This window comes from Lissotriton vulgaris, chromosome 2_1 (genome assembly GCF_964263255.1).
Source record: "Lissotriton vulgaris chromosome 2_1, aLisVul1.2, whole genome shotgun sequence".
In the NCBI taxonomy this organism is placed as follows: Eukaryota; Metazoa; Chordata; class Amphibia; order Caudata; family Salamandridae; genus Lissotriton; species Lissotriton vulgaris.
Genome location: NC_141687.1, coordinates 1,247,927,303 through 1,247,944,141, shown reverse-complemented (window position 1 = coordinate 1,247,944,141; position 16,839 = coordinate 1,247,927,303). Strand labels below are relative to the sequence as shown.

Sequence of the window (16,839 nt, the reverse complement as noted above, 5' to 3'; positions counted from 1 at the left end):
CCATGTTATCCAATGGTAGGTGGATAACATGGCTAAGTGCATTAGCTCGGTAATGCATGAATATCGCTGACTTTTCAGCGATATTCATGCATTTCGGCCGATTTTTATCGCTTAGGAGATAAACCTTGATAATAGCTAGGTTCCTAAGCGATAAAAATCGCCGCAGCTCGGCGATAAAAATATTGCCGCTAAACCAACATAGCGATAATTATCGCTAGTTGTTGGTAATATGCCCCTCAATTCTCTCTCTCTGTATCTCTTCCTGTCTATCTCTATCAGTCTCTTGCTCTCTCCTACTAGTTTGCTGACAGAAGTGGTACTGACCATTCCTTTGTATATCCAAGGCGGCTAGTCGGGGATTCTGAATAGTTTATTCAGTCCTCATTCCTTCAATTTAATGGCAGATGACTTAGCCATGTAACTCGCTCATGGTAGTCAACCTTTGTTGTTCTCCGTGTGAGGGTTGTTATACTATTAGCCTTTATTGACTGTAACAGAAATATGGGGGCGACTTTTAAGGAAGCTTCTAAAAAAAAGAGATATCCCATGTCTTGCTGTGCATCACACTTGCCTTCACCCTGCAGGGCTCTAAATAGTCTTCGCAAGCAATGACCCCGAAGACCATCAACAAAAAAGCATGCTGGGATGTACGTCCATCTCCACAAACTTCCTCATGCATTCTACTGGAAATATAAGTATGCAGAAGGAATTGCATCTTAATGCAACTTGGTCTGCTCAGGAGAGCAGAAAGAAAATCCTGGTGAGCAGGCCGTGCAGCGTTTACGCAAGTCTTTTTTTATGGTGACAGCTCTTGGAAGACCCCTGAAGGAACTGAACGGATTGTATCCCTCCTACAGCATTCACTTACTAAGGCAGGACACCATTTTATCAATTAGGAGCATTGTGAGGAATCCATACTGGCTGGATTAGTCTCGCAATTGCATACTTCGCTAATTTGAGAATCTCTATATTTGACCTCACCCTGAAGAAGTGGGTGGTGCCCGCGAAACATGTTAGCTCCTTAAATATGTATTTACCCTCAATGTCAAGCACACCTACACACATACGGTCAAAAGAGACACAGTTCTTGATGGGCTCCAGGATACTTTGTAAATTTTGAAAACAAAAACAAAGAACTTTATATATATATGAGTCCTGGTGTATCCTATACAAATAGAAATACAGAAGTATTTATGTACAATGTACTTGAAGAATTTGCCTTTTGCCTTTTATTTAGAGCACAATGTGTTGCACACTGTGGCAGTGGCATAAACAAGAAAGTGTTCTGATTAATAAACATCTTTACTTTTGCCCTCTCCACATGGTCATACACCGTTAATAAAGCATTAAATACTTCATCCAGGTATTTATATGTTTTTACCTTTTCCAAATGACATTGGATGGAATGTACTCCTTTCACCCTATTCAGGCATAGAAATATGACTTTTGATTTCAATATGTATGTCGTCAAGTTCCTGTCTTTCATATATTCATTATATGATTTAGTCAGGCACTGTGGGAAAAGTTGTACATATGACTTTAAAATGACATCTGGGTTGTTCAGTGGAATCAACAAAGTTCTCCTGCCAACTCTTGTAAACAGAGTTTGCATGTTAACTGAAGAGCAAAGGGGGCAGAAAGCATCCTTGTGTCACTCTTAAGCAAAGGATGCTGATGTTCCCTTGCGAAAGGCCCATATTTCTCTCATGATACTATCTATGGCCAGTTTTTCCAATCCCATATCTTCCTCAATTGGACCACAATTTAACGTGGTTACCAGATTTGAAAGTTGCTGTGAGACCCATGACTGGACACACAGAACGTATTCCCTTTTTACACACCTAGGTTGCCTAAAGCAAGTACAGGTGTTTGTCACTGAAGAGAAATCCTAGGTGTCTCTTTCAAACCATGGTGCTTATTTTTGTTGTCTGCCCATGATGCCATGCCCCCCAGCAAACGTTTTAAAAAATATTGACAGCTGTGTCTAACAATGAAATGGACCTATAGTGTGCTTTGTTTTCTCTTGCCCTGTTTGCCAAAACTGAGAAAATTATGGATTGAGTTATCATCATTTTCTGTATTAAGACCATAAAAAAACTATAGTTAATAACGGTGCCCGTAAGTCTATGTAGAATTTATAGATCAGTTAGGATATCATGTGGACCAGCAGCTCAGTTGGATTTTTGCCCTTGTATTCAGTGCTTAATTTGTACTGGTGGTTATGGTTGCAGCACAGGAACGATTTTTTCATCATCAGACTTTGACTCCGAACATTAAAGAGAAAAGCAAAAAAGGGCAAAACGAGGAGGCGATGAAGGATGGGTAACCAGTGATACATGGAGAAAGCAGGGTTGAAAAAGAACCTGCAGGGGTGAGATACAGACACAGGGAACACACCGGGTGGTGGAAACGGGAGGGATATGGTGGAAACAAGAATACAGAGCCTTAGCAATGGGCAACCCTGGCTTTCAGGAGTGCCCGCTGCGGTCCCCCACTTTGGGGGCCTGCACTTTAGACAAAGTAAGACAATCCAATGCCACCTTTGTACATTCAAATGGTTCCAACTCAGAGTTCCCCATGTTATGGATTTACAACATGGATTCTCGCTTTATTTTTATTTTTTACTATAAGCCTACTTCCCAGTTTGAGGTACAGATTGGAGGTCTCTTTCACCAACTCTCATAACGTGAGAATGTAATTTGGGTTGGGCGCATCTTCTGATTTGTTTCATATTTTTATTCCTTTATCTCCACTTCTAATTCATAAGTTTATATTCTGGTGCAAGGGCACAATCTGGATCTTGTGTGCAGATATTAATGCAGTATTAATATTTACATTTGATTTGTATATGTAGAGTAACAGAGCCTGCTGCTGAATTAATAATTATATTTGACTAGTTTGCAGAGCCTACCTGAGTATTAACAATTACATCTGGATTGGGTGTGCAGAGTGGTATATATTATAAATAATTAAACCTGAATTGTATGCAGAGTAGCAGAGCCTATAGAAGTATTAATAATTACATCTGGATGGTGTGTGCCGAGAAGGGAGCCTGCCACAGTATGATAACTAGACCTGGATTGTGTGTGAGGTCAGAAGGGTCTACTGCAGCATTAGTAATTACAAGTGGATTATGCGTGCACGGGAGCAGAGACTACTTCGTAGTACGGACTTTACTCCGTTAAGGTGGTGGAGTAAAATACTCCACCGAATTAAGGGCCCGATGTAGGTAAACGGGATTTTCCGATTTCAAAATACCGAGGCGGGCCGAATCGGTATTCTGAAATCGGAAAACGAGATGTAGGAAAAAAATACCGACTGAAGACCGATTCGGTCGGCATCGGTAATGAGATTCGGTACGTTCCGATTCAGCTCGGTCCGAATCGGAAATTACCGAATCGGCCAACAACGAATCGGAAAATACCGAATCGGCTACCACCGATTCGGATATTTCCGATTCGGCGAATACCGAATCGGTAAAAGCCGATTCGGTAAAAACCGATTCGGCAATCATAGACCCATGGCGAAAAAGCCCATAGGAATGCATTGCATGACCCGATTCGGCTTTTACCGATTCGGATAATACCGAATCGGATTTTACCGATTCGGATTTTACCGAATCGGATTTTACCGATTCGGATTTTACCGAATCGGTAAAACCAGACTCGGCAATAGGCGATTCAGCCAATGAGGTGGCTCCCCCTCCCCCACCCAAACAGGGAGTGGCAACCCTGGCAGGTGCAGCCAATTAAGAAGTTTCTAGAAGTTTCTGGAAAGCCTGCCTGAGCCCAACACACAGTTAGCAGCAGTGGGAGAAGGAGGTTGCAGACTGAGCAGGAGCAAGAGAATATGGCAGATCAGGCAGGAAGCCAGAAGTCCTCCCAAAAGAGGAAGCCCAAATTCACCACCACAGAACTACAGGTGCTGGTTGAGGAGGTGGTGAGGGTGCACCGCCAGCTCTTTGGCAAGCTGTCCCTCAACGTGCCAGACAGCACCAAGAGGCGATTGTGGGCAGACATCGCCCAGAAGGTAAATGCTGCTGGAGTCACCCCCAGGTCCATTGAGGAACTTAAGAAAAGGTTCTATGACCTCCGCAGCCTCACCAAGAGGAAGCTGGCCGACCTCCAAAGGCAGGCAGGACTCACCGGAGGAGGCAAGAACCCGGCGCCACCCCTCACCGAGCTGGAGGAAATTGTCTCCAGCACCATCGAGAGGGAGAGCATTGTAGGGATCGGGACCCTGGACAGCACTGCGATGGCCACAGCTACAGGTAAGAAGCATGCGCATCATGACACACCCTACCAGACACCTCCCCATTATACACAATGCATAGGCAAACACCAGCACTGTACTGTCACCAACATACAAGAGACAAGCATCATGGTACATGTAGTCAGCAGGAGTTAGCCAAATATGTCAGTGCAGAATCACAAGACAGGAAACAGTGTGACACGGTGTAAGGAGATGCAAGGACATGTGGAATGCCATAATTGTACTGACTGTAATACATCGGCACTCAGTTTACAAATGCTTCTTTGTACCTAGGGGCACCATCAGGCGGCACCACTGTGGCAGCAGAGGGAGCTTCGACTTCACATACTGCAGTGGCAGGGCCGAGCACCAGCCAGCCTGGCCAGGAGGAGGAGGAAGAGGATGAGGAAGGAGACACCCCAGGGCTTGGAATGGAGGGAGTCCTGGTGATTGATTTCCAGGCAGTGCACTCCCCAGTACTGCCCAGCTCACCCCCCTTGCAATTTTCCCCATACAACTCCCCAACAAGGCAGACCATTCCGCCGACAACATCTCCTGCCACAACCGTGGCCTTGCCACCCGTCCTACCTGTCCTGGGAGCAGGGGCTCTGGGACCGGCCAGCACCACACCACCACCAGTGGCACCCCAGCCCACTCAGCAGGCCGGAGGCAGCAGTGCCAGACGCCGTGCCACCACCACCACCACCACCACCACTGCTGCACCAGCACGGGAGGGCAGTGTGTTCCTGGGCCTGGAGGGCCAGATGGTCAAGATCCAGCGCCAACAGGCCAGATCCACCATGGCCTGCCAACGCCAGCTCCTGCAGCACAACCTGCAGATGGGGGAGTTGGTGAAGGGGTTCCAGGCTGTTGTGGACAGCAACAAGGAGGTGGCAGCAGGGTTGGGCAGGCTGACCACTGCCATCACCCACTCCTCTGCCAGGCAGGAGGAGCATGAGGTTGCGCGCAGGAGGGATGCCCGGGTGCTCAACCGGGCCATGGCCCGCCTTGCAGCGGCGACTGCACAGCTGTGCCATCGTAGCGCAAATCAGGAGTCGGTGCAGAGTCAGCATACTGCTGAGCTGACCAGGGGGATGGCCAGGATCACCACGGCCATGGAGGCCATGTTAATTTCAAACGCCGCCTCCAATCCTGCCCTGGACCTGGGTGATGCTGGTGACAGCAGCAGCCGCAGCAGCCCGGCCAGCGCTGCATCAGAGCCAAGGAGGAGCACCAGGCGCTCCGCTGATGCTGCTGGCCATTCGGAGGGGGCCGAGGGACACCCCAGTGGGTCTGGAAAGCGGGCCAAAAAATAGGCTGGCAAGGGGGGATGATCATACCAGAACCCTGGACTTTATTTGTTTTGACAGACTCCATTTTTCTATGCACTTCAGTGATGTAACTGTGGTGCATCACTATTAAAAAGTTTATTTTCCAAGCAACATTTAGCTGTCTTTGCATCTGTACTCAGTCAGAAATAGTTCTCAGTGATCTCCTCACGTCTGTATCTGCCATCACATGGCGTACACACCCCAGCTGGCTGTGTCAGTGGCACAGCTTCGTCGTCGTCATAGTCCTCGTAGTCAGACAACTCCACCTCAGTGCCCTTCTTGACCGCAAGGTTGTGTAACATTGCACATACAGCTATGATCTTGCAGCAGGTGATGGGGGTATACTGCCTTGCACCTCCACTCTTGTGCAGGCATCTGAATCTACTTTTCCAGATGCCAAAGGTCCGTTCAACAACATTCCTTGTGCGTATGTGGGCCCGGTTATACCTCCTTTGGCTGGGTGTGGAGGGGTTGAGGTAGGGGGTGAGTATGAATGAGCGGAGGGCATATGCACTGTCGCCTGGAAGAGAAAGGGGTCACATTAGACACATGCATACATGTATTACACCTACCTACTATGTGTTATGGGGGTCTGATGATGTGGCTCACCTAGGAGGTATCCTTCTCCAAAATCGCCAGCCATCAGCCGTGCATATATGCCGCTCTGTTGGAATATATAGGAGTCATGGGTACTCCCTGGAAATTTTGCTACCAGGTCTGTGATGGTGCACTTGGCATTGCAGATCACCTGCACGTTGATGGTGTGTGTCGATTTCCGATTGCGGTATATGTATTCGGTGTCCGCTGGTGGGCAAATCGGAATATGCGTGCCATCTATGCAACCGATGACTTGGGGAAAGTGTGCCATCTGGTAGAAGTCCGCTTTGGTTTGTAGCAGTTCTGCGTGGGTTGCAGGGAATGAGATGTATTGGTCCATCCTGTCTATCATGGCGTCAAGGAATATGTGGAAGAACCTTGACAGGCTGCTCTGGCTCACCCCTCCTGCTGCTGCTACTCCACTTTGATAGCTGCCAGACGCTACCAGGTGTAGGCTGCATAGCACCTGGACGTGCGCAGGGATGGCGTGTGCCCTTGGGGTGTGGTGGTCCAAGTATGGCTTAAGGTCCCTGATGAGCTCAAGTATGGTGTCAGAGTCCAGCCTGTATCTCTGTAGGATCTCAGCCTCAGTGAGCATGAACAGGGTTATCCTCTGTCTGTAGACCTGTTCATTTCTTAGCCATTCCCTCAGTCCTTCCTGCTGTAGCCGTAGCCGCCTCGCAATGACATAGAAAGCTGCCATCCTGCAAGTTGCAATGCATTTTGGGACTGTTTATATGGGTTGGAGTTGGTTACCACCTGATTGCAATCCATGGTAAATACCGAGTGAATTCTACCGATTTTGAGCCGATTTCGGTGTTTCTGTGCCTCCCTACATCTCCCCAACTGTCGGAATCGGGGAATTTCCCGATCGGAGATTTATACGAATCGGCATGTTTTCCGAATCGGATCATGTCCGAATCGGTATTTTTTCCGATTCGGTACATGGACCGAATCGGTGATTTTCCGATTCGGTGTCGCTAACGAATCGGTAGTGGGACCGAATCGGTGATTTTCCGATTCGGTGTCACTAACGATTCGGTAGTGGGACCGAATCGGTGATTTTCCGATTCGGTGTCGCTAACGAATCGGTAGTGGGACCGAATCGGTGATTTTCCGATTCGGTGTCACTAACGATTCGGTACATGGACCGATTCGGTCTTTGTAACCGAATCGGTGTTTTTCCGATTCGTTACATATCCGATTTTCGGTATGTACGTATCGGATTCTTTCACATTCGGTACACATTCCGATTCGGTTTTCTGTCCGATTCGTTCTGTTTTTGGTCCCCTACATCTCGATGGCTGTTTACCGATCGGTAAGGGCCAAAAATCGGTATTTTCGGCCGATACCGATCGGTAAAGCCCTACCTACATCGGGCCCTAAGAGTTGCTCGCTGCCCAAGTGGACAGCGCTAGTCATTAACAGGAATTGTTTTCATGGCGCTTCCTTTCAATACGTAACGCGTTGGCAGATGGCAGGCTCCAACACGAGGTCTGCCCGTCATACTTTTAACAAGTTTTTATTTCTTCAAAAGCAAAATCCTGAAGCGGGATTTGGTTGTGAAGAAAGCAAAAACAAATGACCCCCACTCTAGGGAAGCTCTCTTCCATGGTGTGGGGGGCATTTAAAAATGTTTACTGTCCCATACTATTACATTTTCACTGTGGTGAGGGAGAGTAAAAACTGGCAGTTCAACCGCCTTCTATAAATCGGGCAGGTGGTTGAATGGCCAGATTTCCAACAGCTCTCACTCTGTTGCAGGAGTATGTCAGCGGGAGAGCTTGAATAGATTCCAAGGCTGACATACTTTAGGTGGCACCCGACTGTAAACCAGGCAAGGCGGACCATTAGTAATCCAGGCAAGGCCGACTATCAGTAAACCAGGCAAGGCGGACCATCAGTAAACTAGGCAAGGCCGACCATCAGTAAACCAGGCAAGGCCGACCATCAGTAAACCAGGCAAGGCAGACTATCAGTAAACCAGGCAAGGCGGACCATCAGTAAACCAGGCAAGGCAGACCATTGGTAAACCAGGCAAGGATGACCATCAGTAAACCAGGCAAGGCGGGCCATCAGTAAACCAGGCAAGGCCGACCATCTTTAAACCAGGTAAGGCCGACCATCGGTAAACCAGGCAAGGCAGACCATCAGTAAACCATGCAAGGCGGACCATCGGTAAACCAGGTAAGGCGGACCATCGGTAAACCAGGAAAGGATGACCATCAGTAAACCAGGCAAGGCGGACCATCAATAAACCAGGCAAGGCGGACCATCGGTAAACCAGGCAAGGTGGACCATCGGTAAACCAGGAAAGGATGACCATCAGTAAACCAGGCAAGGCGGACCATCAATAAGCCAGGCAAGGCCGACCATCAGTAAACCAGGCAAGGCTGACTATCAGTAAACCAGGCAAGGCCGACCATCAGTAAACCAGGCAAGGCAGACCATCAGTAAACCAGGCAAGGAGGACCATCAGTTAACCAGGCAAGGCGGACCATCGGTAAACCAGGCAAGGATGACCATCAGTAAACCAGGCAAGGCGGACCATCAGTAAACCAGGCAAGGGGGACCATCAGTAAACCAGGCAAGGCGGACCATTAGTAAACCAGGCAAGGCAGACCATCAGTAAACCAGGCAAGGCTGACCATCTGTAAACCAGGCAAGGCCAACCATTGGTAAACCAGGCAAGGCAGACCATCAGTAAACCATGCAAGGCGAACCATCTCTAAACCAGGCAAGGCGGACCATCAGTAAACCAGGCAAGGACGACCATCAGTAAACCAGGCAAGGCCGACCATCAGTAAACCAGGCAAGACCGACCATCAGTAAACCAGGCAAGGCCGACCATCAGTAAACCAGGTAAGGCCGACCATCAGTAAACCAGGCAAGGCTGACCATCATTAAATCAGGAAAGGTGGACCACCAGTAAAGGCCAACCATCAGTAAACCAGGCAAGGCCGACCATCAGTAAGCCAGGCAAGGACGACCATCAGTAAACCAGGCAAGGCAGACCATCAGTATACCAGGCAAGGCGGACCATCAGTAAACCAGGCAAGACGACCATCAGTAAACCAGGCAAGGATGACCATCAGTAAACCAGGCAAGGCTGACCATCAGTTTGGCAAAGCAGGCCCTATGTTGCTGTTGCAAAGGAGTACACTTTCCACCAAACTCTAAACCAGCCACTGGAACTGGATTGTGTGTGCAAAGCAGAAGAGCCCACTGCAGCTTGAACAATTAAATCTGGGTTGTGTGTGTGTAGAGCAGAGGAGGCGGACCATCAGTAAACCAGGCAAGGCCGACCATCAGTAAACAAGGCAAGGTGGACTATCAGTAAACCAGGCAAGGCCGGCCATCAGTAAACCAGGCAAAGCAGGCCATCGGTAAATCAGTCAAGGCTGACCATCGGTAAACCAGGCAAGGCAAACGATCAGTAAGGCGGACCATCAATAAACCAAGCAAGGCTGACCATCAGTAAACCAGGCAAGGCCGACCATCAGTAAATCAGGCAAGGCCGACCATCAGTAAACCAGTCAAGGCGGACCATCAGTAAACCAGGCAAGGCTGGCCATCAGTAAACCAGGCAAGGCCGACCACCAGTAAACCAGGCAAGGCCGACCATCAGTAAACCAGGCAAGGCCGACCATCAGTAAACCAGGCAAGGCGGACCATCAGTAAACCAGGCAGATCCGACCATCAGTGAACCTGGCACGGCCGACCATCAGTAAACCAGGCAAGGCAGAACATCAGTAGACCAGGCAAGGAGGACCATCAGTAAACAAGGCAAGACGGACCATCGGTAAACCAGGCAAGGATGACCATCAGTAAACCAGGCAAGGCTGACCATCAGTTTGACAAAACAGGTCCTATGTTGCTGTTGCAAAGGAGTACACTTTCCACCAAACTCTAAACCAGCCACTGGAACTGGATTGTGTGTGCAAAGCAGAAGAGCCCACTGCAGCTTGAACAATTAAATCTGGGTTGTGTGTGTAGAGCAGAGGAGGCTACTGCTGCATGGCTGTGTTAAGAACTACATTGGGATTGTGTGTGCAGACTAGATGAACCCTCAGCAATGTTAAGAGTTACATCTGGACCTGTGTTAAAAGCAGCACAGCCTGCCACAGTATATCGTATGTAGAGCAGCGAGGAACGATCCCCAAGAGTATATGTCCGGCGCCCAGGGCAGCACCGCCTATCACAGAAGAGGGGGGATGCAGTGGAAAGCCTGAAGAGTGTACAGTGTACCACAGGAAAGATCCAATGAGAGACTGGATCTCCTGAGCTGAGCAGCACAGATCTGCCTGCCCCAGGGAAGATGCTCTGAGAGCCTGATCTGGCGAGGATCAACAGGGCCTATGCATGGAAATCCAACTGGACACCACCTGGTCTGGTGTGCAGAGCTCTACAACCTATCAAACAGATGATGCTGTGAAAGGTCCAAACAGTGGAGGGGAAGGGGGCTGGGGTGAGGAGGGAGTTGCCTGAGACCTCTTCACAGTAAGGATACTGTTATAGCCCTGATCTGGGGTTAGGTTCCGGTATGGAGAGCAAAAAAGCATATCACAGGGGGTGCTGTGAGATCCCGGACCTGCTTCCAGAGCAGCACGGCCCCTCACAGGTAGCATATTTCGAGACTCTTCACCTTGTAAGTAGAGCAGCCCCGCTTACCGCATAACTGCGCTGTTTCAGCGTCTTGGCCCGAAATGCGACCAGCCAACCACAGAAGCGCACCACTGCCAGCACCGCCGAGCAGCGGCTCAGCGGAGCCAATCAGATGCAGCCAGAGCCAAGGCGGATCTTTTGGGGTGCAGGACCTGCTGGACCATGATTTAACCCTAGGTCCCATTGAGACACCGGTCGCGCGCATCCCGGGTTTGTGAATTCACAGCACCTTTGGGGTGGGATAAAATCATGAAAACCTTCTTTCACTGTATCCTTTTGTGGACGGTCAATCCATGACGTAGTGCACTCTGGGTACTGTGGCCTAGGTTTGCTTCCATTGGCCTAATTACTCAAAAACTCCTGAAGACAGTGGTTTGTGGGTGAAATGTCCCGGAGCGCGTGATGAGCAGGTGGGATGTGGTCTTCCTACCTTTGGGGCGCTCACTCTGCGGATGCGGCGGGTGCCTGTGCGGAGTGTGCTCCACCGAAGGCGCCCACACCACCCGGTGTGCTTTATTCACTCCTGTCAGCAGCACGTGCACAGGACAGGAGTACACTCGCGCACGTGCCGCATTTTTATCTACAGAAGGCGCAGACCTCCGCTGCCAGAACAGCGATAAAACAACTATGTCCTAAAACTGTCATGCGGGAAAGCAACATAAATGGTGTTTTGAGAGTCGCATCAAAAATGGCATCACATGAGGAGGCGATGTAAAAATTAAACTATAACACACATATGATTGTAACAAACCTTCGTTCTCAAAACGGGGGAAGGTATTAGCTATAAAACTGGCACCGCACAGGTATTTGCAGACACTTCCCTCAATCCCTGCTATTACAATAATGTAATCGGGCACCATATGTCGCGAATGCTACAATCTTGGTCGTTTCTTATTATTTTGATATTTAGAATCACTTTTCTAGCCCAACCTATGTAAGTCACAAGGCGACTATTGCCGGGAAATAATTTCGATTTTGGCCCCAATGTTTAATTGCTACAATATTACCAGTCCGCCTGTCTTTTAACGTAGTGTGTCTAGAAAGTCTTGTAGACAGCCCGTTGTTTTAATTCATTCTGCCTTTTGATCTTGGGCCTCTGTTCGTTTGATGTGTTTATTTTTCACAACCTGCGTCCGGCCGCGTCCACTGAACAAAAACGGCACCTGCTACCTCTCGAATAAAGAAGGAAGCATTCTCTCAGGAAACCGCCCATCTGTTCTGTGCGCAGAGCCGACGTGGAATAACTTTGTGTGTTGAAAAGACATTTAAAAATACATACACACACACACATATATATGAACAAGGCGGGTGCTTACCGCCGAAACGCGTTAAGCAGCCTAAATGAGTGAATAAACTTATTTGGAATCATCTATTTCACGGAGTCAGTGCCTTACTTGCATGAGAAAGTTTGGAGTGTTCCAGATATATATATATATATATATATATATATATATATATATATATATATATATATATATATATATATATATATATATATATTTATAAATATATATATATACACACACATACACATACTATATATATATATATATTTATATATATATATATATTTATATTTATATATAAATATATATATTCAGATTTGTAGTCTTAGAGTGTGGGTACTTATTATGCAATTTAATTCTGATCACTGTGTTTTTTTTCTTATTCTACAGTAATATTCCCGTTGTCCCCCCCCCCCCCCCCCCCCAAAAAAAAAAAACCTCTGGTTTACTTTGTGAAAATGTTTGACAGCGAATGGCGTCTTTTTTTTTTTTTTTAAACGCACCATATTTTTGTTTCGGACTCCATTTTCTCATTTTTTTTAACGTAACCTAGTACTTCATTATAATACTTATTTTATTATCCCGCACAAGATATATTTTGATACGGCAGTGATGTTTATGGACATTAATTCTCCTGGCATAATAGCTCTTTTGTGTTTAAAATTAGCAACATTTTCCTGCCGGATATAGTTCTCCTTGATCATATTGCTTTAGATATTGAATAACATACCGTTTTCCTCATGGCCAAGATTTCTCGCGTCACAGTTTAGTTACGGTACACTCCTGCCTGCTCCAGGGTGCCACCTGTCCCTTTTAGTCAGGTCATAACGGCTCCTGGCACAATATTCCAGCAAAAATAGCCATTTCTGCCCACGATTCTAAAAGAGAACCCTTTCCCGCTGAAACCTTCCGAGGCACCGGGAGGTATGTGTAGGACACTCTAGCGCTCGGGACACTTAAAGCGCCTAACGACACCACGATCGTTTGCTGTGTGTGCCGCAAGAAGCACCGGTGTACAGTCACATTTAATGGTATTCACTGCTGCAAACTGTACATTTGGACGCCACACTTGACACAGAGGAATCGGGCTACATTTGGGGATTTCTATTTGTACTGATGTTGCCACCTGTTGTAACTTGTTTGGTTTCATTTTAGTTTTCTTTTGTTCTACTTACCTTCCGAAAACATGTAAAATGATGTAAACTGATGTAATATTTACATTTAGTAGGGAAAGATCAGTGAACCCCATATTTACCGTTTTAATAATACATAGTGTATTTCAATGCCAATATAAATAAATAAACAACTGCGTGCGCGTGAGTTATTTTGCTTGATTTTTCCTTTACGGATATCATCGGTTAGATCAGCGTCGATTAATAACAATGTTTTCTAAGCGCAGTGCAAAATTCTAATTTTACTATTTAGCTGCATTTTTTTAAGTGATAGAGCGTCTTCATGTGTATGATAAGAATAGGAGGCGCAGAGTTGAGGGTATAGTTTCTCATTACCTTAGAATCTGTTTCCGGTGCCACCGTGCCAGGCTGCACCCACTGGCACCCACGAGGCGGGCTTTAGAAGTTCCACAGACACCTCTGCACTGCACCCTCGCTCATCGACTTCAGGAAGGGGCTTCGGATGAGCCGGCAGCCAGCGCCTGGATACCCGAGCAGCGCTACACAAATACTACTTGATTGATTGACAGACACCGGAATTGTAAATTAACGAATTATCGCCTTCCAGGTTTTGCTGCACTGGTCATCCGAAACAGACTGTCTGTCTTCTCTGCCCATCAATCCTGCTAGTTTGGATACTGGTCTATTCTTTCAACCCTTTCAGTACTACCTTCATAACTAATTGTAAAAGTGGTGTGGGGCGATGCTGGGAGTCCAGCTGTGCATCGACCCGTGTTACTAATATTGTTTTACTATCAGGTGTAACCGTGTAAATGTCAACCTTCGGGTGGAAAGTAGCACGGAAAACCGAGCCCTTGCTGAGGCGAGTTGACACCACAGCTCGCGTCGGCACCGCAGTGCTTTGTTTTTGTTACTAAAGTTAGAACCAAGTTATGTGTCAATTTCTGCAGTCAGATTTCGGCACTGGAGACACAACGCACGCATGCTCACCAGGGCGGTGTTTAGGCTTCCTCCGAAAAAGAAAGAATGCACTCATTGGAGGTGCGTTTGCGGCGTTCTCGTTGTAACCGGAGAGGAGGTTGTCCTTCAGATCTGGCTTTTTGTAAACTGTGTCCTGTCGGGTGTCGGTTATGATGCGCAGTGGAATTGGCCAGCGAGCGGCAGGCAGCAGGTTGTACAGCGATTTTGCGCAGGGTCACACAATGCCATCTTCCCTATTTAGAGGACTCACTCGTTGGTCCCCAAACTCATTCATATTTGATAGTTCTCAATGTTTTCGTGAAATCGTTTTACATTAAATCTCAACCCCTAACACCAATCAGATTGGCGAGCTCAGGTGTCATCCTTCTGCCCCAACCCACCCTCTTGGCTTCCCCGCACATGTTCCGCCGACGGCGCACGAAATTCAGTACATCCAGTTAGTGTTCAGAGGAATTTAAAAGTGAGCAAAGATCGTTGTGTGCTGTACTTGACCTGTGTTTTCTCTTTTGGAAGGTAAATGCAACAGATGCTGGCGATGTGTGCACAAATTTATATGATTAGCGTATTGTAATTATCATTTTCGTTGATGTCATTATTTGTTTTTGCTCACTTTTTTCTTTTTAAATTTACCAAAAGCGCCATGAAGCTGCGGCTGTGGACTTGAGCACCATAAAGGCAGCAATTAAACTCAACGGACAGCACTACATTTCCCTTTCCCATCAGCACTACGGTGGATTTCTTTTATGACAGTAAAGGTGTGTTTAAATTGTCAAACAAACACACACACATAATAACTGTGCATTTGTATTCCGAATACACTGATAAATGTAGGTGTTTAATGGTTAATGTAGGTTGAGAAAAAGAAGACCGTGGTTCGGACACTGATTTGTTCAGGTATGCTTCAATAATCAGTGTGTCCACCCCATACTTCTTATTTTGATTAAGACATTTTTCTAATGGTCATTATAATAATATGAATTAATTACTCCTTTAAATAGGTTGTCAGCCCCTCCCTTCATCCTGATGAAGACCCTCATGCAAGGACTTCATTGATTCCTGCCTTACTTGGGGTCGAAACGGCGACACACTCCCCGGTTTATGACACAGCCTCTCCTTAACCACTATTCCTGTATATTATGGACAATGGGGCATGTGTACTATGAAATATTGGTTTGAAATGTGACCGTTTTGTTATATATCTTTCATTGAATCTGTACTAACGTCTGATATATACATGTTTTTATTGTCACTATCCCCTACCTACACCTCCCTCACGACTTCACGTCCTCCTTACCCCCAGGGGCACTAATGCAACCGCATTGCTTGACATTAGATTTGTTGTTTTTCCCTATAATGTGAATAAAACATTATAGACGCATTTTGTTTCAATTGATTTAATTAATTGGTTGTGTTTACTCGAACCTCTCCGTAACTGGGACCCCTTTTCTCTTAATGCTGTACACCCAGGTCCCAGTGACTTATTTGGGTTAACCCCTCTCCCTGATACTGTGGTTCGGATCCCAGCTTCTCCATTTGACTAAATGGTGTGATCCTGGGAACATCACTACTTCCTAGCTTTGCTTCCCTTCTGTACGAGAAATGGATAGTAGCAAGAGGCACATGTGTGCGTTCTGCTATATATTCATCCACCATACATTCGTCTATAATACGCACATTCACTCACCTTGCTAACATGCAGCCATACAGCCGAGGTGTTCTTTACCATGCATTTACTTGTTTGTCTGCCCGGTCATTCGTGTATTCACATACCCAGAGTGCATGAACCTCGCAGTCCAGCTCTCTCAGTCAGTCACCCATCTTTCTTTGGATGGTTCCTTCTTCCACACGTTTGCTGAAGTCCATTCATCCATTCAATAAGTTGCAGTAGGTTTACTCCTGCTCTCGTCTGCACGAGTTTGAGTTCGAGGGTGGACAACTCAGCCTTCCTTCCTTCACAAAGAGTGTTATAAAAGTGTGCAATAGTAACACTTTGTGTTTACAGCGGATAGAAATAGCGGAAGTGGCATTCGAGACACTACATAAAAAACACACTTTACTATTAGCACGTGTCCGTGGTCACTTACCGGAGGCGGTGAGTAAGTAGGGGTGGTGGTGCTCCGGTTTGTGCAGTGGGTGGTGCGGGTGAGGTGCCAGCAGGCTGGCGCTGGGCATCAGCGGGTAGCTATAGTCCAGGAGCGGCAACCGGGGCATGAAGGGCCCTCCGAAGGGCGCGGGCTCGCGGAGGGGCTTGGGTTTGTGCAGCAAGATGTCCTCGATGAAGAAGGAGGTGGGTCTCTGAGGGGGGCCGGGGCTGAAGTGCAGGTTCATGCTGCCGGTGCGAGGACCCCTCTCTGATACCGGAAATCAAACAAAGGCACCGGGCCCCTCGCTGCCTGCAGCAGGAGACCAGACTGTCACTGTCCAGGCGGGGCCGTCACTGTCCAAAGAACGGGAGCCCCCCAATAACCAGGGCCCTCACTGTACCAGGCACCGCCACACTACATCGGCCGAAGATCAAACAGTTAGTGCCCTTCCGGAACTAGGGCCCCTCACTTTATGTAGCAGCACCTTGGCTGTACCCACGCGGCTAAAGAG

At 47.4% G+C, this 16,839-nt stretch overlaps 1 protein-coding gene across 1 annotated transcript in view; it reads right to left on the bottom strand.

Annotated features, from left to right (window-relative positions):
* The window catches only part of BSX (brain specific homeobox), a 58,616-nt gene extending 42,044 nt beyond the window's left edge, over nucleotides 1-16,572 (bottom strand). The window contains exon 1 of the mRNA XM_086958812.1: nucleotides 16,329-16,572. Within this exon, the coding sequence (XP_086814938.1) occupies nucleotides 16,329-16,572 (244 nt within the window). The remainder of the gene's footprint in view (nucleotides 1-16,328) is intronic.
* Between the last annotated feature and the right edge of the window lie 267 nt (nucleotides 16,573-16,839).